Raw genomic sequence first — 23,435 nt, forward strand, 5'->3', positions numbered from 1 at the left:
CACAGAGGCCAGCACAAAGCCCAATGAGGGGCTTAAACCCATGAACTATGAGATCGTGATCTGTGCCAAAATGAAGAGTTGGATGCTCAACTGACTCAGCCACCCAAGTGTCCCCCCTCCCCCCTTTTTTTTCTTTTTTTAAAGTAGGCTCCATGCCCAATGTGGAGCTTGAACTCATGACCCGGATCAAGAGTCACATGCTCTACCGACTGAGCCAGTCAGGTGCCTCACTGTTATTCTTTTTTTGATGATTAAATTATCTCAAATCTGATTAGTCCCTTCAAGCCAGTTCCTATGGCCTTTGCATATGTCCATGTTGGTATTTGGGCATATTCTTAATTTTTTGTACAAAAGATGTTCCAGGCTCACCTTGTATATTCCTTGCTTAAGACCTGGAGTTAGCCATTTTGCAATGGAGTCCTGGTTCAATTTATTGGAAAACAGTACTCAGAAACCAAGATTTGGGCATTGAATACACTCACTGCTACTGGAGTATCACTGCTTTTAGGCTCTTTAAATAAATGGACACACATGCGCACACACACACACACACACACACACACACATTTTTTAAAAGAAATCATGAATTTATAGGATGCTTTCAATTTGGATCCAGAACCACAGAGTTTATCTTCACCTTCTGTCAGTTCATATTTGTATCTCCCTTTTCCTACAGGGAGAATTCCGATTCAAAACTGTGTTAATATATTTACCCATCTATCCTATAAAACATTTAAGTTAGTTTTGGAATTACTATACTGATACTCTCCAACAACAGATTTACCACTTAAAGATTTCTTTGCCATTTTATGTCCTTAGACTATATTCCACTAAAGATGTATAGTCAAATTATATGTTCCAAGTCATTTGAATTATTTTTTCTGTGATTATGTTTTCAATTTAAAATATAAAGGCCTTACTAAACTAATTTTTTGTAGACTCTGTAAGTTATCTAGTAAAATGACTAAAGTAGCCATAATAATTTAAAACTTTATCCATAATATATAGTTATAGGGAACTCCAGAATAGTTAATATCAGGTAGAAAATATGCAGTTTTTATCTTTGTAAGGGTGTAAACTTGGAGCTCTATTTTCAAATTGATACACTATTGTTTAAAATTAGGAATGATGAGAAAATGACATCAAACAATTCCATTTATAAGCCAAAACAATTGTGTTTGTGAACATTTTAAACAATGCTCTTCTTTTGAGTGATGATACAATTCAAGCATTAATCTTTAACAATAGACATAATTGTTGAGGGTACTTTAACACATTCCTAAGGAATATGGCTAGTGTTATCCTCATTTATACCCAGAATAGTAAGATTTATGTTATTTGTGTGTCCTTGGTCTTTGTATTTGAAGAGTCCCAGTTGTGACTGTGTGTGATTTTTTTCATATGTGAATATTCTCATTGGAAAGGGGGAAAATATTTCTCTGAATAATTATAACATTTTATATTTCTACTGTGAGACATACCATGTTCTGTCTTGATTTCTGGTTAGTTACAAACATCTTTCATATTAGAATGTAAGTTTAATGGGGTCAGGAACTGGGTTTCATGGCTCATTGTATCTCCCATGGTTCCTTATGAAAGTAACCAAATACTTGATGAATGAATTAATGTGATATTTTGTGTTTAAGTGAGGTATAATTATTAGTCTCAATAATATGGATGCACCTTTTTGTAGTAGAAGTAAACTAATGGACTTGGAAAAGGTCTTATCCATATTTACATGTTAAACCTCAAAATCACTGTGTCTGAAATTGAATTTCCCATCTTCCCCTTTAGCCTTCTCCTATTGGGTTAACTGTTTCTGTTAATGGCATTATTATCCTCCTAGACATCAGACCTGAAATCTCAGAGTCACTTTAGTGTTTCTTGTATGTACGTATATAAACATTCATATATTTGTATGATGTTGGTAGTTCTACCATCTCACCTTGTTGCTTATATCTCATTTCTTATCCCCTTACCAGTATTCTGACTGAGGCCCTCATTAACACTCATATAGCAGTCTTCTGACTAATTGAAGAAATTGAGAATATTTAATGTGGAAAAGAGATGATGCAGCTGGGAGGTAGGTGGGAGGGTATGGGAGGTCTTTATATGATGGGTTATCAAATGTAAGACAGATTAGTTTCAGAAGGTCCAACCAGGATCAGTTGGTAGAAATTAAAAGGATACAGACTTTCGGTTCCATATGTCTTTCAGACAAGTGAAGTTGTTTAAAATGAGCTGGAATGGGGCGCCTGGGTGGCTCAGTGGGTTAAGTGTCCGCCTTCACCTCAGGTCATGATCTCATGGCTCATTAGTTCGAGCTCCATGTCGGGCTCTGTGCTGACATTCCAGAGCCTGGAGCCTGCTTCAGATTCTGTCTCCCTCTCTCTCTGCCCCTCCCCGGCTCATGCACACACACTCTCTCTCTCTCAAATATAAACAAACATTAAAAGAATTTATCAAATGAGCTGGAATAATATAGTTATATGGATACTCTAGAATAGTTATGTTAGTAAAGAAAAATAGTTTAAAACACTATCAGGCTTTTAAATTTATAGCTCAGTACTTAAAGCTCATTAAGTACTGAGCGCCCTGTTTTGGAGGTGTTCCCTAGAAGCTGGGTGAATGCACTTGGCTAGGATGTTGTAAAGGAGATCTCACTGCTATATAGGTGGTTGAATATGATTAATGATTAGTGAGTGAGTTTGAACCAGACAGCAGGTTAGATTCCGGTGGGTGGGAGTGTTTTGTTTTGTTTTTTTAATTTTTGAAATTCACACATTTTCTTTCATTGTACACTGTAGGTTAGGAGAGATTACTGATAGATTGGAGTGCATTATGTGGGAAAAAATGGTTAAGAACTGTTATTAATATTACTACTCTCTGGTTACTAGATACTTGGTAAATTCCCTTTGAATCCTGAGATTCTGAAATCCTTCCATACTTGTAGAGGTTAGGTTAATTTTGTCGATTAAATGATTTGACCCTGTATGTTGCTTCTTATATGCAGCCTACATATTTAACTGCTTGCAAAGTTGTATTTTGAAGTATGGAGGCTCCAACCATTCATAGTTACCCCAGACTTACAGACCCCAGAGGTTATGTGATATTATTAAAATTTATTTATCAAATTATAGTAAATATTTTATGTTTCTTAGAGATAAGATCAAGATGAAGTATTATATGATCTTAGAGATAAGATCAAGAAGAGCCAAGGAATACTTAAGGCAGGCCAAATATCATTAATACTTCTTACTATAATTTTCAAGTAAATGATTGAGGTCATTTAAACTCCTTATATCCTGTTTAGATTGTTATGATGACAACTTTACAGTCTGAACATGTACTGCACAAATGGAGGCTTTTGCCTGTAGGAACTTGATAGCAAGGCCACATTTGAGGGTAAATGAATGCTCAGTACTTAGTGTCTTCTTTGTAATTTTTAGATTTAAGAGAAGAATGCATAAGTAGTACCTTTTATTTGCGTTATCATTGTAAAGTAGCTGTGCATTCATGTAGTGTTTTTACCAGGAGGGTGTGATCCTGCGGAGTCGAAAGAATGTTTGTAAGATGTATCCTTGAGGCAAAACTATCTTATTAAAAATGGGTTGTTGTTGTTGTTTTTTTTTTTACTATTTTTGAGAGAGAAAGGGAGAGAGCACGAGCCTGTGAGCAGGGGAAGGGCAGAGTGAGAGGGTGACAGAGGATCTAAAATGGGCTCTGTGCTGACAGCAGAGAGCTTAATGCAGGGCTCGAACTCATGACCTGAGCCGAAGTCAGATGCTCAGTTGACTGAGCCACCCAGGTGCCCCTTTCATCCTTCTTTTAAAAGCCAGTTTCTTAATATGTGAGTCCTGCCCTTATTATATATCTGTTCCTTTTCTCAGTCTTTTTTATCCTTATCTCTTACTATCATCTACTTTGCCTAACCCTTAGCTCTGAAAGGGGACAATCCAAATAAATATTACCAGTGTTCGCCCTTTCTTCATATTGGTGACTTTTTAAGAGAAATAAACATGCTAGGTTTACAAACAACATTGTTAGACTACCAAGTTCAGTGTAGGAAGATAGAAGATTGGCAAATATAGGAAAAGAGGGAATAGAAATGGATACAGTAATTGATGTTTCTGCAAAGAACTGAGATGGAGGGCAATAAGAGAGCAGAGATGACAGACCAACATATTGAGAGACATTCAAGGTCAGACAAGGGATTAATAATTTATTACTAAAAGTGCAAGCAGGTAGAAAAGGTTACAGTAGATGAAAACTTAGAATGGACCTCACAGTTCATTTTATTTGATGGTATAGCTAAAAGCACATAAAAATTCTAAATCAATATCTATATTTCATTTTGCTGCAGAATACCGTTTGGGGAAGATGCCCAAGCATACGCAAATCCAGTAAATCTGCAGTGTTTTTGTCGGTTGTACTATGTGACTGAGATATATTCTGTAGAATCAGTTCCTGAAGTTCTGTCAGGAGCTTTTACTTGGCTTTAAATTCTCAGTGGATAAAATATTCTGTCTATTGCCATATGAGAGAGGCTGATTACCTTCATCTGCCCTTCAAGGGCATTGATTTGAGTACCCTTTACATTTATCAGTTTATAATTTATCGACTGTCTTAATGCATGGTTATGGTTAGAAAAGTGACTCTCTAAAAATGACATCTGGGTCTCAATCGATGATTTTCATATCAAGGGTTGTAGCTCTGCTTTCCAAAAGAACTCTGCTTAGTCTTCACTCTGCTTTTCACATAATTAACAGTAAAGTTTAGGAATAAACCTCATCTGATAGCTTTATGTTTACTAAGATAAAATAGAATTTTCTCTTCTTTACTGCTATTTTTTAATTAAAATGGATTTGTCAGAATGTAAGTAGTGAACAGAAATATGGGAATGATGGATGGTAAGATTTATTGTATGCATTAATAAAGTCTACTTGAAAAAAGTTACTTATTTCTCTAAACTTCAAGAAATAAGTATAAATCCCTTCTTCAAAGTGGAAATTGGGAACAGTGTTATTTTGATGGTTTTCCAGACTGAGGCTCTGACAACACTACATAAAATAAACAAGAATTTTGGCATATTGTTTTGATCACTGCAGCAGTGAAACCAGGTATTTTAGATAACAGAAGAGATTGAAATATAGATAATGAGTAAATCATCCCTTTATACCTGATAGAATGAATTTTAATTAATTTTTAATTTTTTTTAAAAATTAGGAAAGTTTTTGGAAAGGGAAGTTGTGGGTGAGGATAGTTTAGAATTTTGCAATGAGACTGCTGTCAAAGTTCATTGTGGTTTTATTTATTTTTTTGCTCATTTTAGTTAAACTAAAAGTACTGTTTGTCTTGCCTTTCCTTGGCTTATCTCACACAGGTGTAAAAAAGACATTTTAATAGACTGAATGGACTCAGTTATTAATTTATTCCTTTTCCTCTTTCCAAATCTCACTATTATTTTAAAGAGAAACAAAAATTATGAATTAACTAGGGATTTCCTCTAATTCATTTTATTCAGCCAAAATTGCCATAGGGAATTATATTGAGGAAGTTAAGTTTTCTACGTGACTAAATAGCTGAGTGTGATGTCTTTAAGAACTGGAAAAATAAAATTGTTTATCTTAAAAAGGAAAAAGCACTCTGTCAGCATTTTATCTTTCTTACAGTCTGCTTAGGAATTTTGTAATGGAATGTCTTCTTTGTAGACTTCTTAGTCAAGCAATTTCAGGCACATTTGTAATGTTCTGTATTCAATTTTTAATGGGAGCATTTTTTGAATATTTTGTTAATTTAAAATGGGTTCAATATAAACAGTTTGAATAATAAAGTACAAAAAATTAAGAAAATATGACATTTCATCTCTTAGAGAGTTCTACATTTAGTGTGGACTTCTAGACATTGTTTTTCCATATTTTGTGGTGTGTGCAATTCTATATACATATATAATACGCATATAGATGTGTAAATTGTATTTATACTATTCTCTCTTCCTTTACCTCACTCTATATAAATTTAGTAAACTTTAACTTTTTAGGTTCATAGCAAAATTGAGCAGAGTTCTTACATTACCTCCTGTCCCACAAAACACAGAACCACAACCCCCCCACCCCCAACCAACATCCTGCACCAGAGTGGTACATTTATTACAGTCAAACCTACAGTCACATATCATTATCACTCCAGGTCCATAGTTTATATATTAGGGTTCACTTTTAGTGTACATTGTGTGGGTTTGGATAAATGTATAATAACATGTATCTACAACTGTAGTATTCTAGAGAATAGTTTCTAAAAATCTAAAAACAGTTGCCTAAAAATCCTCTGGGTTCTGCCTATTCATCTTTACGCCTACAGCCCCAATCCCTCACAAACACATATATTTTTACTGCTTCTGTAGTTTTTAAAACATTTTTAAAAAATATTTATTTTGAGAGTGTGTAAGAGAGAGGGCATGAGAGTGAGGGAAGGGCAGAGAGAGAGAGACAGAGAGAGAGACAGAGAGAGAGAGAGAGAGAGAGAGAGAGAATCCCAACTAGGCTCCACACTCAGCATGGAGCCCAATGTGGTGGGACTCCATCTCATGATCTGGGAGATCAAGACCTGAGCCGATATCAAGAGTTAGATGCTAAACCAACTAAGCCACCCAGGTGCGCCTACTGTTTCTGTAGTTCTGCCCTTTCCGGAATGTACAGTTTGACATACAGTGGCCTCTTAAGATTGGCTTCTTTCACTTAGTAATATACATTTAGTTTTCTTTCATATCTTTTTATGGCTTGATAGTTCATTTAGGTGCCTGGGTAACATTCTTTTGTCTGAATGTATTATAGTTTATCTGTTCACATACTGAAGGAGATCTTGGTTGCTTCCAAGTTCCAATAAAACTGCTATAAACATCTGGGTGCAGGTTTTTGTGTGGATTGTTTTCATTTCATTTTGGGTAAATACCAAAGAGCACCATTGCTAAATCATATGCTAAGAGTATGTTTAGTTTTGTAAGGAGCTGCCAAACTGTCTTCCAAAGTAGCTGTAACATTTTGCATACCCATCAGCAATGAATGAGAGTACATATTGCTTGACATCCTTGCCAGCATTTAGTGTTATCAGTGTTTTGGATTTTGGCCATTTTAATAGTTATGTAGTGGTATCTCATTGTTTTAATTTGATTTCCCGGATAGCGTATGTGGAGAATATATTCATATGCTTATTTTCCATCTTTGGTGAGGTGAATCTGTTTAGGTCTTTGGGCCATTTTAAAATTAGGTTGTTCATTTTCTTATTGAGTTTTAAACATCTTTGTATATTTTACATAGCACACCTTTATCAGATGTGTGTTTTCCAAATATTTTCTCCCAGTCTGTGGCTTGTCTTTTCATTCTCTTGACATTGTCTTTCACAGAGAAGTTTTAAATAAAAAAAAATTAATATTTATTTTTGAGAGAGAGATAGAGAGAGAGAGAGAGAGAGAGGCAGAGAGAGAGGGAGACACAGAATCCAAAGCAGGCTCCAAGCTCTGAGCTGTCAGGACACAGCCTGATGTGGGGCTTGAACTCACAAACCACAAGGTCATGACCTGAGTGGAAGTCAGATGCTTAACTGATTGACCCACCCAGGTGCCCTGAGAAGTTTTTAATTTTAATGAAGTCCAGTTTACCAGTTATTTTTTTTTAAGGGTTTGTGCCTTTGGTGCTATGTCTAAAAAGTCATTGCCATACTGAAGGTCATTTAGGTTTTCTTCCATGTCATCTTCTAGGATTTTTATAGTTTTGTGTTTCACATTTAGGTCTACAGTCCATTTTGAGTTAATTTTTGTAGAAGGTGTATGGTCTTGTCTAGCTCCTTTTTTTTTTTTTTTGCATGTGTATGTCCAGTTGTTCCAGCACCATTTATTGAAAAGACTGTCTTTGCTCCATTGTATTGCCTTTACTCCTTTGTCAAAGACCAGTTGACTGTATTTATGTTGGTCTATTTGTGGGCTCTCTATTCTGTTCCATTGATCTATTTGTCTATTCTTTTGCCAGTACCAATAATGTCTTTGTCCAATTTTGGTATTAGGGTAATGCTGACCTCATAGAATGAATTAGGAAGTATTTTCTCTGCTTCTACTGGGAGAGATTGGAGAGAATTGGTACAAATATTTGGTAGAATTCAACAGTGAAACCATCTGAGCCTGATTTTTTTTTTTTGGAAGATTATTAATTGTTGATTCATATTTTCTAATGGATATAGACCTATGTAAATTGTCTACTTGTGTGAATTTTGGCAAACTGTCTTTAAAGGAATTGCTTCATTTCATCTAGGTTATCAAATTTGTGAGCATAGAACTGTTCATAATGTTCCTTTATTGTCCTTTTAATGGCCATGGGATCTGTGGTGATGTCCCCTGTTTCATTTCTGATGTTAGTAATTTGTGTGTTTCCTCTCTCTCTCTCTCTCTTTTTTTCTTAGCTAGCCTGGCTGTAGGCTTGTAGATTTTATTGATCTTTTCAAAGAATCAGCTTTGGTTTTGTTGCTTTTCTCTACTGATTTCTTTCTTTCTGCCTTAATTTTTATTATTTCTTTTTTTTCTGCTTACTTTAGACTTAATATGCTCTTCTTTTTCTGATTTCCTAAGGTGGAGGCTTAGGTTATTGTTTTTAGATCTTTCTTCTTTTCTAATATATGCATTCTCAATGCTATTAATTTCCTGTAAATTTTAAGGGAATTTTGCGGCATATCACAAATTTTAAGTTGTATTCTCATTTTCATTTAGTTAAAAACATTTCTTAATTTCTCTTGATGTTTCTTATTTGGGCTTGTGTTATTTAGAAGTGTTTTGTTTAATCTCCAAGTATTTGGAGATTTTGCAGCCAACTTTCTGTTACTGATTTCTAGTTTAACTCCATTGTGGTGAGAACAAATGTATGGTTTCTATTCTTTTAAATTTGTTAAGAGGTGTTTTATGGCCCAGAATCTGGTCATTCTTGGTGAATATTCCATGTGAACTTGAGAATAATGTGTAATCTATTTTTGTTGGGTGAAGTAGTCTGTCAATTATGTCCAGTTGATTAATGGTCTATTTACTTACTTGTTTTTAAAATGTTTATATATTTTTGAGAGAGAGAGAGAGAGAGAGCAAGCGGAGGTGGGGCAGAGAGAGAGGGGAACAGAGGATCCGAAGTGGGCTCCATGCTGACAGCATAGAGCCCGATGTGGGGCTCAAACTTGTGAACCATGAGATCATGACCTGAGCCAAAGTCTGAGGCCTAACTGACTGAGCCACTCAGGTGCCACTGATGGTGCTATTTAATTCAACACTGTCTTTACTGAATTTCTGCCTGCTGGACCTGTATTTCTGTTAGAGGGATGTTAAAGTCTGTAACCGTAATAGAGGATTCATCTGTTTCTTCTTACAATTTTATCAGTTTTGCCTCACATATTTTGATGCTCCCTGAATATCTTTTTATCATAATAAATATAGATCTATATCATAATATGCATATACCATAATTTAGTCATCAGCAGATGTTTGTGTCTATTAGCACACCAGTGTGCTAGCTATAAGGATATAGTAGTGAAGAAGACACATTCTTTGCCCTCATGGACTTTATTATTTGAGAAATAATTATGTAAAATGCTTGTTTCTTCAGACTCACCAATTTAATCTCTTATGATGATGAAAAAAATACGAAACTCCTTTAATGTGCATTACTTAGATTTAGTAAGTTTGAAAATATTTTTCTGTGTTTATTGGCCTTTTTCTTTGGAATGCCTGGATTTTTGGGGGGGGTGTGTTTTTTCCCCTTATTGATTTATAGCTCTTTGTGTATTAGAAACATTCATCCTTTTTCTATGTAATAGATACTGAAGTTTTTCCTAATTGATGAATTGTAATTTTACCTAAAGTTCTTTTTCTTCTTCCTATATTGAAATTTTCATTTTTATGTGATTACAGTTTCCTTTCTGATTCCTAGTTTTGTATACCAGGCTTAGAAAGTCCGTTTCTTCAAGATTGTTTAAGAAATTTTAATTAACACTTCTCTGGCGTATAAGCACATGTGCCAAGTGTGTGCATTTGTGTTCAATTCTTTAACTTGTCTAGAATTCATAATCTGTGAGGTAGCTTTATTAAACCAGCTAGCTTATTACTCTAGCACTGTTTAGCAAATTAGCCATTTTTTCAATGATGTGAAATATTTCCTATGTTATTTCTTTTCTCCCTACTATGTTTTATTCAGTGTCATCCTTTGCTAATAATAATAAATTTAACTTTTACTAAACTTTAATTACTCTAGTTTTTTTAAAATTTTTTTTTTTCAACGTTTATTTATTTTTGGGACAGAGAGAGACAGAGCATGAATGGGGGAGGGGCAGAGAGAGAGGGAGACACAGAATCGGAAACAGGCTCCAGGCTCTGAGCCATCAGCCCAGAGCCCGAAGCGGGGCTCGAACTCACGGACCGCGAGATCGTGACCTGGCTGAAGTCGGACGCTTAACCGACTGCGCCACCCAGGCGCCCCTACTCTAGTTTTTTTAAATGTTTGTTTATTTTTGAGAGAGAGAGAGAGAGATCGTGCACAAGCGGGGGGAGGGACAGAGAGAGGGAGACACAGACTCCGAAGCGGGCTCCAAGCTCTGAGCTGTCAACACAGAGCCTGATGTGGGGCTCGAACGCACAAACTGAGATTATGCTTGAGCTGAAGTCAGATGCTTAACTGAATGAGCCACCCAGGTGCCCAAATTACTCTAGTTTTGTAATGTGTTTTAATAGTCAGTAAGGCAAATCCTCTCCTTATTTGGAATTTTTGGTTATTCCCTTTTTTAAAAATTTTAAAATCTTTTTATTTAGATGTAACTTTAAACTTAGAGAAAATATGCAAGAATAATAATAGTACATAAAACACAACTAAAATCCTTTACCCAGATTAATCTTTTATATATATATATATATATATATATATATACACACACACATACATATGTATACATACATACATGCATACATACATATGAAATTATTTTTCGGAACCATTTGAGAATAAGTTGTATTCATTGTGACCATTTATGTCTAAATATTTTATTGTAGATTTCATAACAATACTACTGTCATCTAGTTAGATCTGTCAATCTAATACCTTTTATAATTTTATTCCTTTTCTCAGAAGCAGGTATTACATTTAGCTTTTGTGTTTCTTTCATCTCCTTTGATGTGGAGAGATTCCAAGCCTTTCTTTGTCTCACACGACACTGACATTTTTGAAGAATATAATTCTGCCTCCCCTTTTGAAATACATTGTTCCTCATCTGGGGTTAGAGTGATGTTTCCCCATGCTAGATTCAGATTTTGCATTCTAGGCTGGACTACTGTATTTGGTGTACTCTTCTCAGGACTCCCCTCTGAAGGCAAAGAAAAGCCATCTGTTCCACGTTGGCAAAGTAATTGTTTAATAGACATTTTTACTAAAGTATAATATACATACAGAAAAGTGCACGGGGTGCCTGGGTGGCTTAGTCGGTTAAGCATCCAACTCTTGATTTTGGCTCAGGTCATGATCTCATGGTTGTGAGTTTGAGCCCATGTCAGGCTCTGTGCTGTCAGTGTGGAGCTTGCTTGGGATTCTCTCTCTGCCTCTCTGCCCTTCCCTTGCTCACGCTCTCCCTCTCTTTCTCTCTCTCTCTCAAAATAAATAAACTTTTAAGAAAGTTAGAAAAATACACAAATAATAAATAATAATGAATGGATAGCTCTGTTATCACAAAGTGATCATACCTGTAATTTCACCATAAAGATTTTAATAGAACATTAGCACCCCAAAACTTACCCTTGTGTCTCCTCTTGGTCATTCCTTCCTCTTTCCCCTTTTCTGAAGGTAATCTCGAATCTGACTTCTAATATCATAGATTAGTTATGCCTATTTTTGAACTTTTAGAAAGGGATTCGTGTGTGTGTGTGTGTGTGTGTGTGTGTGTGTGTGTGTGTGTGTGTGTTGTTTGGCTTCTTTAGCTCAGTATTATGTTTGCAAGATTTATTCACATTGTTGATATAGTTGTAGCTCATTCATTCTCAATGCTATATAACATTCCATGTAAAAAATGTACCTTTGGGGCATCTGGGTGGCTCAGTTGGTTAAGTGTCAGTTTAGGTCATGATCTCATGGTTCATAAGTTCAAGCCCTGCATTGGGGCTCTTTGCTGTCAGCACAGAGCCTGCTTTGGATCCTATGTCTCCCTGTCTCTCTGTCCCTCCCCTGCTCATGAGACTCTGTCTTTTGAGAGTATTTTTGAGAGTATTTTTTACATACTGAAAAAAATATATACCACAATACATCCATTTCACAGTTGATGGACATTTGAGTTGTAGCTTGGAGCTATTAAGAATAGTACTGCTATTAACTAACTAGAATTTAAATAGAAATTTGAAAAAAAAAGAAGAATACTGTTATGAACAGGTTTACACATACGCTTTATTGAATACATGTATGCATTTCTGTTTGGTATATTCCTAGAAGTGCAGTTTCTGGGTCAGAGGCTATGAGTATGTTCAGCTTTAATAGATATTGCCAAACATTTTTGCAAAGTGGTTTCATTAATTTTTAACCACACCAGTAGTGTATGAGTTCCTTATACATCTCTCTAACACTTGTAGTTTACTGACTTTTTAAGATTTAGCCAATCTGGTGTGTTTGTAACACAATCTCATTCTGTTTTCAATACATGTTTTCCTTTTTAAAGACCTTTCTTAGGCATATTGACTATTTGGTCATCCACTTATAAAATCATAAGTGTCATCCATTTATAAATAGAAAGTTCCTGTTCAAGTCTTTTGTGTATTATTCTACTCATTTTGTTATTGACTTATAGGAGGTCTTTGAATATTCCATTTTTACTAATTGAAATATTGACATATATAGTTTCAGGTTGTACAACATTGATTTAATACTTTGGAAAATAATCACCACCATAAGGCTAGTTGTCTGTCACCATACAAAGTTACAAATTTGTTTTTCTTATGATGAGAACTTTTAAGATTTACTCTTAGCAACTTTCAAGTATACAATACCATATTATTGACTATAGCCACGAATGCTGTTCATTATATCCCCATTGGATATTTATTTTGTAACTGGAAGTTTATAATTCTTAATCCCCCTCACTCATTTTGCTTACACCCACACCTCCTACTCTTTGGCAACTACTGTTTTCTCTCTGAGTTTTGTTTTGTTTGTTTGTTTAGATTCCACATGTAAGTGCAGTCATACTGATTGCGTCTTTCTCTAACTTATTTCACTTTGCAAAATACCCACAAGGTCCATCGATGTTGCAAATGGCAAGATTTTCCTTTTTTATGGTTGAATAGTATTCCAGTGTGTGTGTGTGTGTGTGTGTGTGTGTGTGTGTGTGTGTGTGTGACTTCTTTATCCATTCATCCATTGATGGACACTTACGTTGCTTTTGTATCTTGGCTATTCTAAATAATTCTGCAGCGAGCATACAGGTGTATATATCTTCAGTTAGTATTTTAGTTTTCCTTGGATACTCAGAAATGGAATTGTTGAATCATATGGTATTTCTTTTTTTTAATGTTTTGGTGAACCCGTATACTGTTTTCCAAAGTGGCTGAACCAGTTTACATTCCCACCAGCAATGCACAAGGGTCCCTTTTCTCCATGTACTCACCAACACTTGCTATTTCTTGTCTTTTTGATAATAGCCATTTTGACAGGAATGAGGTGATATCTCATTGTGGTTTTGATTTGCATTTTTTTGATGATGAGTGATGTTCATGTGCTTGTTAGCCATCTGTGTGTCTTCTTTGGAAAAATGTCCATTCCGACCCTTTACACGTTTTTAATCCAATTGTTTGATATTTTGTTATTAAGTTGTATGAGTTTTTAATATATTTTTGATATATACCCTTTATTGGATATATGATTTGCAAATATTTTCTCCCATTCAGTAGGTTGTCTTTTTTTTTTTTAATTTTTTTTTTTTAACGTTTATTTTTGAGACAGAGAGAGACAGAGCATGAATGGGGGAGGGTCACAGAGAGAGGGAGACACAGAATCCGAAACAGGCTCCAGGCTCTGAGCTGTCAGCACAGAGCCCGATGCGGGGCTTGAACCCATGGACCGTGAGATCATGACCTGAGCCGAAGTCGGACGCTTAACCGATCGAGCCACCCAGGCGCCCCTAGGTTGTCTTTTTAAAAACAATTTTTTTTAATGTCTATTTATTTTTAAGACAGACAGGGACAGAGCATGATCAGGGGAAGGGCAGAGAGAGAGGGAGACACAGAACCCGAAGCAGGCTCCAGGCTCTGAGTTGTCAGCACAGAGCGCAACGTGGGGCTTAAACCTGCAAACCATGAGATATCATGACCTGAGCCAAGGTCGGATGCTTAACTGACTGAGCCACCCAGGCGCCCCCATTCAGTAGGTTGTCTTAACATTTTGGTTGATGGTTTCCTTCACTGTACAAAAGCTTTATAGTTTGATGTAGTCCCAGTTGTTTGTTTTTGTTGTCTTTGCCTTTGGAGTCAGATCTGGTTATTCCCTTTTTATAGCATTTTGATTTATACTACTTTCCAATATGGTTCAAGGGATCATCTTCCAAAATCTTCTCTGCTCTAAAGTTAGTATTCTTAGAAACATCCATTTAATTTTTTTTATGGATATAAAGTGGGTTTCTGTCTTTATAGAAGATTGGAATTCAATTTTAGTTACATGAAAGTAACTACCATTGACTCTTGAACAACACAGGTTTGAAAGGCATAGGTCCACTTACACATGTTTTTTTTTTTTTTTTTGGTAAATACAGTACAGTATTATAAGTTTATTTTCTCTTTGATTTTTTATTAACATTTTTTTCTAGCTTTATGTAAGAATATAGTATATAGTGCATGTGACATACAAAGTGTGTATTAATTCAACTGTTTATGTTATTGGTAAGGCTTTTGGTTGACAGTAGGCTATTAGTAGTTACATTTTGGGGGAGTAAAAAATTATACATGGATTTCTACTAAACAGGGGTCAGCACCCAGCCCCTGCATTGTATATTGTTCAAGGGTCATCTGTATACCAAATTATTAAACCAGCAACAGCTTAACGAGTTTGACCTTATAATAATAACTTAATTATTCTCATCTACCCTCTGTATGGTGACAATAAAAGTATTCTTATAGGATAAGTCAAGGATATGTTCCAAAAATGTTTCAAATGTTTCACATTTGGGGGTATAGTTATTCTGAGTGAATAATCTATAGTAGCAGGAATTTTGAGGAAAAATAATAAAAGAACAACTTCACAATTTATTCTGCTCTAAGTTCCTTTAGGTTTGAAAATTTCTCATTAATTTCTGAATCTGTCACAGCATCTTACCTTGGCTATTTATTTATTACTAATTTATTAGTAATGATTATCTAAGTGATTATCTAAGTGATTATCTAAGATACAGACTTACCTCATACAAAATGTCTCACTTTGTCTTCATGTTCCCCCCACCCACTTTAAGGCATTAATTTTACATTCTTGCCAAAGACTATCCAGAGTATCCCTGGTAACCAGTGTTGTGAACTATTTGAACCAAAGTCTTCCCCATGGTCTACTTTCTTTCTGACTTAGAAAGAAAATACATGTATGTACGTTATCTTATTTTAAACATTTGAATTTAGAAGATTCACAGTTGGTGGCTTTTTAACAATAAAAATTTTAAATTCTAAAAATTACATATGTTCTTTGTATATGATTTGAAAAGGTGGACAATAGTGGCATAAAAATAACCACATAGAGGAGTGCTTGGGTGGCTCAGTCGGTTAAGTGTCTCTTTTATTTTTGTTTTTTGTTTTTTGTTTTTTTTTTTTTTTTGAGAGAGAGGGAGGGAGAGAGTGCAAGGGAGTGAGGGGCAGAGAGAGAAAGAATCCCACAAGGGACAGAGAGAGAGAGATGGGGAGGGGGGAGGGGGAGAGAGATAGGGGCACCTGGGTGGCTCAGTCAGTTAAGCGTCCAACTTTGGCTCAGGTCATGATCTCACAGCTAATGAGTTTGAGCTCTGCATCGGGCTCTGTGCTGACAGCTCAGAGACTGGAGCCTGCTTCAGATTCTGTGTCTCCCTCTCTCTCTGCCCCACTCCCACTCACACCGTGTCTCTTTCTCCTTCAAAAATAAACAAACATTAAAAAAATTTAAAAAAAAGAGAGGGAGAGAGAGAAGCAGGGCTCATCCGAATAGGGACTGTTTTTACCCAAAGCAGGGCTTGTGTTCACCTGAAGTGGGGCATGAGCTCACCCTAAGTGGGACTTGAACTCATGAACCTTGAGATCATGACTTGAGCCAAAGTCAGATGCTTAATGACTGAACCACCCAGGCACCCTAAGTGTCTGACCCTTGATTTTGGATCAGGTCATGGTCTCACAGTTTGGAGCCTTCTCTCTGCCCCTCCTCCACTCTAAATAAATAAATAAATAAATAAATAAATAAATAAATAACCATCCACACACAATTTTACATCCAGAGAAACTTGTCAATTTTTGATGTGCTTCTTTCTAACTCTTCCCCTGTCCCTTCCCCAGCCAGTACCGTATGATGCATAAAGTTTTAGATTCTTCAGTGTTTCTCCATTTTCACAAACTTTCTGAAGACATTTTTAATGGATATGCATTCCATCATGTGGATGCACATTTTATAAACCTTTCTTCTTGCTTTTTCAAATTTTGTTAAATTATGCAACTTTCTGAAGGAAAATTTTTCTTTCCTTTTCTATATTCTAGTTGTTAGTGAAAAAATGTTCAATTGACAGAGGTTTACAGCTTGTAGAAGTGCTACTAGTGATATACCTATATTTATTAATTTATCAGTACACTGATTCATTTAATAAACATTTTGAGAACTAGTCACATGCCAGGCAGAGCTTACGGATACTCAGAAAGTTGACCATCTAGTGGAAGAGGTAAGAAGTAATAACAATTCAGTATGATGAGTCCTGTGATAGAGGAAGACATAGGATCCTGTAGGAGCTAAGAGCAGGGACCCGTCTAATTTGAGATACGGAAGTGGGGAGAAATCTTACAAGTCTTATAAGAGGAGGTGAAACTTAAGCTGGGTCTTAGGGACTCAAGATAATAAGGTAGTCAAAAAGTGAGAGTGAGCAGGAAGACATTCTAGGTGAAGGGAACAGCACATGAAAGGTGTGAAGTATCAGATAGCATGTCCAATAGAAAGCTTTCATATTAATATTAAAAATGGCTTCAGTATATGGTACATGTGAAGGAATGGCAAGAGAGGAAGCTAAGAAAGAGGGCAGACATAATTTCTTGAGGGGCCTTAAATATCATTCTCAAGGCTGAGAGTGTAAACATAATCATGGCAAAGTCCTTGAGGAACGTGTTTGTAGCTCTACTTTTCATTTATACATCAGCAGTGCTCAAATTAATAGCTCTCACTCTCTAAGCTCCTGATCTATATATCCAGCTGCCTAGTTGGCCTCTCTAGAATATAGTTCGAATGTAAGCTCCATGAGAGGAAGTATTTCACTGCTTTAGTCCTAAGCTGTATCTGCACTGCCTTAAACAGTACCTGGCAATAATTTATTGAATAATTAAATAAATGTTTGATAGAGAATCATGTATCTCTCAGAGGCATCTCAAACTACATATAAATCAAATTTGTGATCTTCCTCCTCTAGCCAGATCCTTTCTAATGTTCCCTATTTCAATGATTATCACCATTTATTTAGTTTCACAAGCCAGGAACATGGGTATATCTGTTGGCATGTCTGTTTTTCTTGCCTTCTATATTCATTTAATTGCCAAGACATTGAAGTTGTGACATATTTCCTTATATGTCTGTTTCCCTCCCTCTTTACTGTTCCAGCCCAGGCTATTATCATCTCTTTCCTAGTCCTGTACAATCCTAGGAAACTCTAATTCTGTACTCTTGTCCCTTTTCAGTCTATTCTTTGTGCTGGTCTTAGAATCAAGCCCATAGAATCAGATTCTGATATTTCTGTTTGAAACCAGTTTTTCTTTGAATAAAGAACAACATTCTTAACATGGTCTACAAGGCCCTGTGTGCTCTAGCCCATGTCAAACCTTTGGCTACATCTCAAGTGCCTTTTCAGGACTATCCATGTCTAGTCACATTGGCTTTTAAAAATTTTCCAATGGACCATGCTTTCTCCTGACTCCACTGTATAATGAGTAGCTTTTAGTACATGTTATAAAATGGAACATCTACTGTTAGAGAAATAAATGTATCAATACTTTTGAGGAGATATTTATTACCCTAAAAGAGCACTGTTCTGTGCAGCATTGTTTTCTTGAAAAGTAAACCTGTGAATTATTGTAAATAAGCACAAGCATGTTAAAGTATAATTTGTTCCTTTTTCAGATTATATCACACATCTCACCTTTCCCTCAAGTCAGTTATAAAGCAAGTACTTACAAGGTACATTTATTCTTATTTTAAAGTAAGAAAACATTTTCCATTGTAAATTTAAGCTATTGTTTTAAATGCTGCAGTATTGACATAGGAAGGAAATGTAGGAAATGCCTTAAAAAACAAAACAATTCGGTTTTATATGAAAGTAGTGACTTAATTAGAATGGTGACTTAAAGCCTCCATTCTGAAGATAGCTGTCATTTCTTACAAGATTTAAAACCACCTTCTCTATAACAAATAAAACAAGTTGAATAGTCTCACAAGCACCAAAGCTGAGTTGTTTTACTAAGCTAATTTATTGTTCTTAATTGTGAGCACCTGGAGGAAATTATTGTTTGGTTTTGTATGATAATTTTTATTGTATATTTGGTATTAAATGTTTCTGTAATTAAAATATTTATAGAATATATTGTATTCTGTTATGGAAAATGAGAAACTGGTTTGCTCATTTGTAGTTCAAGTTGTATATAATCAGTTAAGTAACTTTAGCAGGTATTGCACCATATGATATATATTCATTACTGATATTTCTTTAATTTTTTTCTTTTAGTCAAAAGATTAAACTTTACAGAAGAATGCAATCAAGTGATGGCTTTTTCTTTAGAATTTGAATATGGAGGCCACAGGAACAGATGAAGTTGACAAGCTAAAAACTAAATTTGTATCTGCTTGGAACAACATGAAATATAGTAAGTGTCATGATTTAAAAATTATATAAATCCAAAGAAATATTTGAAGATGTATATCATCTCCCTTATAAAGTCATTGAAAATTGGTTGAGGTTCTCTTGAATGAAATATTTCTGTAAGGAATGTATATAAGAACATATTCGGAAGAAAGAGCCAAATATCATCATAAACATTGTCTAGAAACTTAGGCATACTGTGTGGTCCTTTTTCCTTTAAACATTCAGAAGCAAAAAGAATTTATTTAGGTGATGATAATACCTCAGGTTTTCAGACTCAGTTTTAGGCAACTGTATGTATAAACTAGGAAGCAAGCAAAATAAACCTTTGAACACACCAAGCAGATATGTTCACACACCAATACCTATGAATTTCTCTCAGACCCTTGTGTTTAACCTTGGGTTTGTGAACAAAGCCATTAAGGATCATATGGTGATTTTAAAGCCCACCTTGGACTAGAAACAATTTGGAGAAGAAGCTTTCAAAGATGGAGAAATACTCAGCAGAACCAGCTTCAACCAGGAAGAAGTTCAGATCCATAAAATAGGAATGATAACATTTAAAAAACTCCCTTTATAATGCAGATTCAGGTAGGGGAGCCAAGATGGCAGAACAGCATGGAAGTTTTTTGTGTATCTCGCGTCCATGAAATACAACCAGACCAACACTAAACCATCCTGCACACCTAGAAAACTGATCTGAGGATTAACACAACAATCTGCACAACCTGAACCACAGAATTCAGCGGGTACATGGCGTGGAGAGGTGAACTGGGGGAGAGAGAAGCCACGGAGGGCAGGGAGCCACTTTTGCTTGGGGAGAGAGGATGGAGCTGGTGGGGGGGGGTAGCGGAGAATACAGGAAAAGCACCCCTCCCCAAAAGCAGCTGGAAAGTGAAAATTGGAAACAGCTGCAGGGACTAAACTGAAAAGGGAGAAAGGAGAAAGGGGAGGGTTTAAACTCCATTAAGACTGTAAACGGGAGCGCAGAGTCTGAAACTCCACAGCTCAATACCTGGTGGTGGCTCTGGTGGGAAAGGCAAATCCCCAGGAGCAGAGTGGGGTCCAGGAGGTTCTCAGGCCACACTGGGAGAAGTGGTTCCATTGCTAGAAGGACATTTGGTGGAGGCTGTGAGGTCACCTGGTCCCAGCAGACCCCAGAGAATGGCCACATTCACTGGTGCTGGAACAAGGTCGTTAAGGGTGAAGACTGGTGCCAGATGTATTGTGATTTTCCATAATCCCTGAAATGCTGCTGCTACACTATCTCACGAACTTTTTCTGGGGCGGGCTGGCACCTGGCTGCAGTCTCTGGGCATCGGCAGCAGCACGGTCCCGTGAACATTCCTGGGCGCAGCTGGCACCTGACCATCGCTCGGTGAGACCCTCCGCAGAGGGGTGGAACGGGTTAAAGCTGCAGTCCCTCAGAATTAAGGGGCCAGGGAAAACAGCCACATCTGAGACAAAACTCGGGAGAGAGGTACTACCTGGGGTTTGGTCATGGATTGTATGAAAGCGGGGAGTGGACAAAAGCTGAAGACAAAGGAGGGGTGTGTGATTGTTGATCAGGGAGAACAATTCCTATACTAGAGACTGGGTAGCTGCCTGACGCCACTTTCATTGCTCCCATGCATGCACATATGCACCTGCAAACGCCACAACAATCCACCCCAGTAGGCTAGCAACGCCATCTAGTGGAGAACAGAGCTGTTACACTAAGCCCCGCCCAACTGGGCCAACCTCGCTCTTCAAGAACACAAGTCTCACTGCCTGCTTAGTTTATGGAAATAAACTTCTAGGGGAAAATGAAGTAATTTCAGTCGTATTTCAGTCTGTTAGCATGTCCAACTATTCAATTTTCTTTTTTAAAAAATTTTTTTCTTCTCTTTTTCATTTCTTTTTCTTGAATACAGAAAGAAAAAAATCATTTTTATTTTCAATTTTTATTAAAAATATTTTTCTTTAAATTCTTTTCCTGTTTTTTTACTTTTGTGTAAATTTTTTCAAATTCTATTTTACTTCCATCATTTTATTTTAGTCTACTTCAGTGTATTCACTTTTTCAAATTTTCAAACGATATTTTTTCTTTTTTCTCTTTTTGGTTTCTTTTCTTTTTCTTGAATACAGAAAGAGAAAAAATTCATTTTTATTTTTAATTTTTATTACAAATGTTTTTATTTAATTTTTTCTACTATATTCTTTAGTTTTGTGTAAATTTTTTCAAATTCTATTTTACTTCCATCATTTCATTTTACTCTACTTCAGTGTACCAAGTTTTTAAAATTTTCAAACAATTTGCTTTTTTTTTTTCTTCCCTCCCTCCTTTTTTCTCTAATCTATGAAGCCACTTTCAACACCCAGACCAAAACACACCTAGGATCTAGCATCATTTATTCGATTTTTTTGGTGTGTCTCTTTTTAATTTTAATATTTTTTTAATTTTAATTTTTTTTAATTTTAATTTTTTCTACTTCATTAATTCCTTTTCTCCCTTCAAAATGATGAAACGAAGGAATTCACCCCAAAAGAAAGAGCGGGAAGAAACGATAGCCAGGGACTTAACCAGCACAGATACAAGGGAGATGTCTGAAACAGAATTTAGAATCACAATAATAAGAATACTAGCTGGAGTTGAAAATAGATTAGAATCCCTTTCTGCGGAGATAAAAGAAGTAAAAACTAGTCAGGATTAAATAAAAAATGCTATAACTTAGCTGCAATCACGAATGGATGCCATGGCAGCAAGGATGGATGAGGCAGAACAGAGAATCAGTGATAGAGAGGACAAACTTATGGAGAATAATGAAGCAGGAAAAAAGAGGGAGATTAAGGCAAAAGAGCACGATTTAAGAATTAGAGAAATCAGTGACTCATTAAAAAGGAACAACATGGGGCGCCTGGGTGGCGCAGTCGGTTAAGCGTCCGACTTCAGCCAGGTCACGATCTCGCGGTCCATGAGTTCGAGCCCCGCGTCAGGCTCTGGGCTGATGGCTCGGAGCCTGGAGCCTGTTTCCGATTCTGTGTCTCCCTCTCTCTCTGCCCCTCCCCCGTTCATGCTCTGTCTCTCTCTGTCCCAAAAATAAATAAACGTTGAAAAAAAAATTTAAAAAAAAAAAAAAAGGAACAACATCATGGAGTGGCCAACAGTCTGCAAAGCAACATGCCTAAGTTTTATTGTGACTACTGCAACACATACCTCACCTATGACTCTCCATCAGTGAGAAAGACACACTGCAGTGGTAGGAAACACAAAGAGAATGTGAAAGACTACTATCAGAAATGGATGGAAGAGCAAGCCCAGAGCCTGATCGACAAAACAACTGCTGCATTTCAGCAAGGAAATATTCCTCCTACTCCATTCTCTGCTCCTCCTCCTGCAGGGGCGATGATTCCATCTCCCCCTAGTCTCCCGGGTCCTCGCCCTGGTATGATGCCAGCATCCCATATGGGGGGCCCTCCCATGATGCCAATGATGGGCCCTCCTCCTCCTGGGATGATGACAGTGGGACCTGCTCCTGGAATGAGGCCGCCTATGGGAGGCCACATGCCAATGATGCCTGGGCCCCCAATGATGAGACCTCCCACCCGTCCCATGATGGTACCCAGTCGGCCAGGAATGACTCGACCAGACAGATAAGGAGAGACAGGAACCTCTTTATATCCATTTTATATTACTTGTTCTACTTCACCAGGAGATCATGGTGCTGTGACTCTGGGTGTTTTCTAACAGCATGACAAGGAAGACTTGCTCCCCCTTCCTATCAAATAGAGAATAGTTTTTGCAAGGGAGTAGTGGGACAAAAAAAAGTAATTTCCATTTGTATCATGAAATGTGAAAATAAAATTGTCAACTGTTTTAGTTAAAAAAAAAAAAAAAGAACAACATCAGAATCAGGGGTCCCAGAAGAGGAAGAGAGAAATAGGGGTAGAAGGGTTATGTGAGCAAATCATAGCGGACAACTTTCCTAACCTGGGGAAAGACACAGACATCAAAATCCAGGAAGCGCAGAAGACTCCCATTAGATTCAACAAAAACCGACCATCAACAAGGCATATCATAGCCAAATTCACAAAATACTCAGGCAAGGAGAGAATCCTGAAAGTAGCAAGGGAAAAAAAAGTCCTTAACCTGCAAGGGAAGACAGATCAGGTTTGCAGCAGACCTATCCACAGAAACTTGGCAGGCCAGAAAGGAGTGGCAGGATATATTCAATGTGCTGAATCAGAAAACTATGCAGCCAAGAATTCTTTATCCAGCAAGGCTGTCATTCAAAATAGAAGGAGAGATTAAAAAGTTTCCCAGACAAACAAAAATTACAGGAGTTTGTGACCAC

The 23,435-nt window shown here is 36.6% G+C and overlaps 2 protein-coding genes and 1 long non-coding RNA gene across 3 annotated transcripts in view; 2 read left to right on the plus strand and 1 right to left on the minus strand.

Annotated features, from left to right (window-relative positions):
* ATG4C (autophagy related 4C cysteine peptidase) overlaps positions 1-23,435 on the plus strand; it is a 91,645-nt gene that overhangs the window by 5,491 nt on the left and 62,719 nt on the right. The window contains 3 exon segments of the mRNA XM_030326092.1: positions 1,983-2,083; positions 18,366-18,422; positions 18,967-19,105. Of these exon segments, the coding sequence (XP_030181952.1) occupies positions 19,030-19,105 (76 nt within the window). The 5' untranslated portion in view covers positions 1,983-2,083; positions 18,366-18,422; positions 18,967-19,029.
* On the minus strand, positions 199-22,872 carry LOC115521113. Its single transcript, XR_003970959.1, has 3 exons — positions 22,791-22,872; positions 17,420-17,422; positions 199-209 (listed from the first exon to the last, which is right to left on the minus strand). It is a non-coding gene; the product is annotated as an uncharacterized LOC115521113 (long non-coding RNA).
* On the plus strand, positions 22,233-22,794 carry LOC115521112 (U1 small nuclear ribonucleoprotein C-like). Its single transcript, XM_032594311.1, has one exon. The coding sequence runs from the start codon at positions 22,262-22,264 to the stop codon at positions 22,736-22,738; it is 477 nt and encodes a 158-aa protein (XP_032450202.1). The 5' UTR covers positions 22,233-22,261; the 3' UTR covers positions 22,739-22,794.

The sequence above is a fragment of the Lynx canadensis genome, chromosome C1 (genome assembly GCF_007474595.2).
Source record: "Lynx canadensis isolate LIC74 chromosome C1, mLynCan4.pri.v2, whole genome shotgun sequence".
Taxonomy (NCBI): Eukaryota; Metazoa; Chordata; class Mammalia; order Carnivora; family Felidae; genus Lynx; species Lynx canadensis.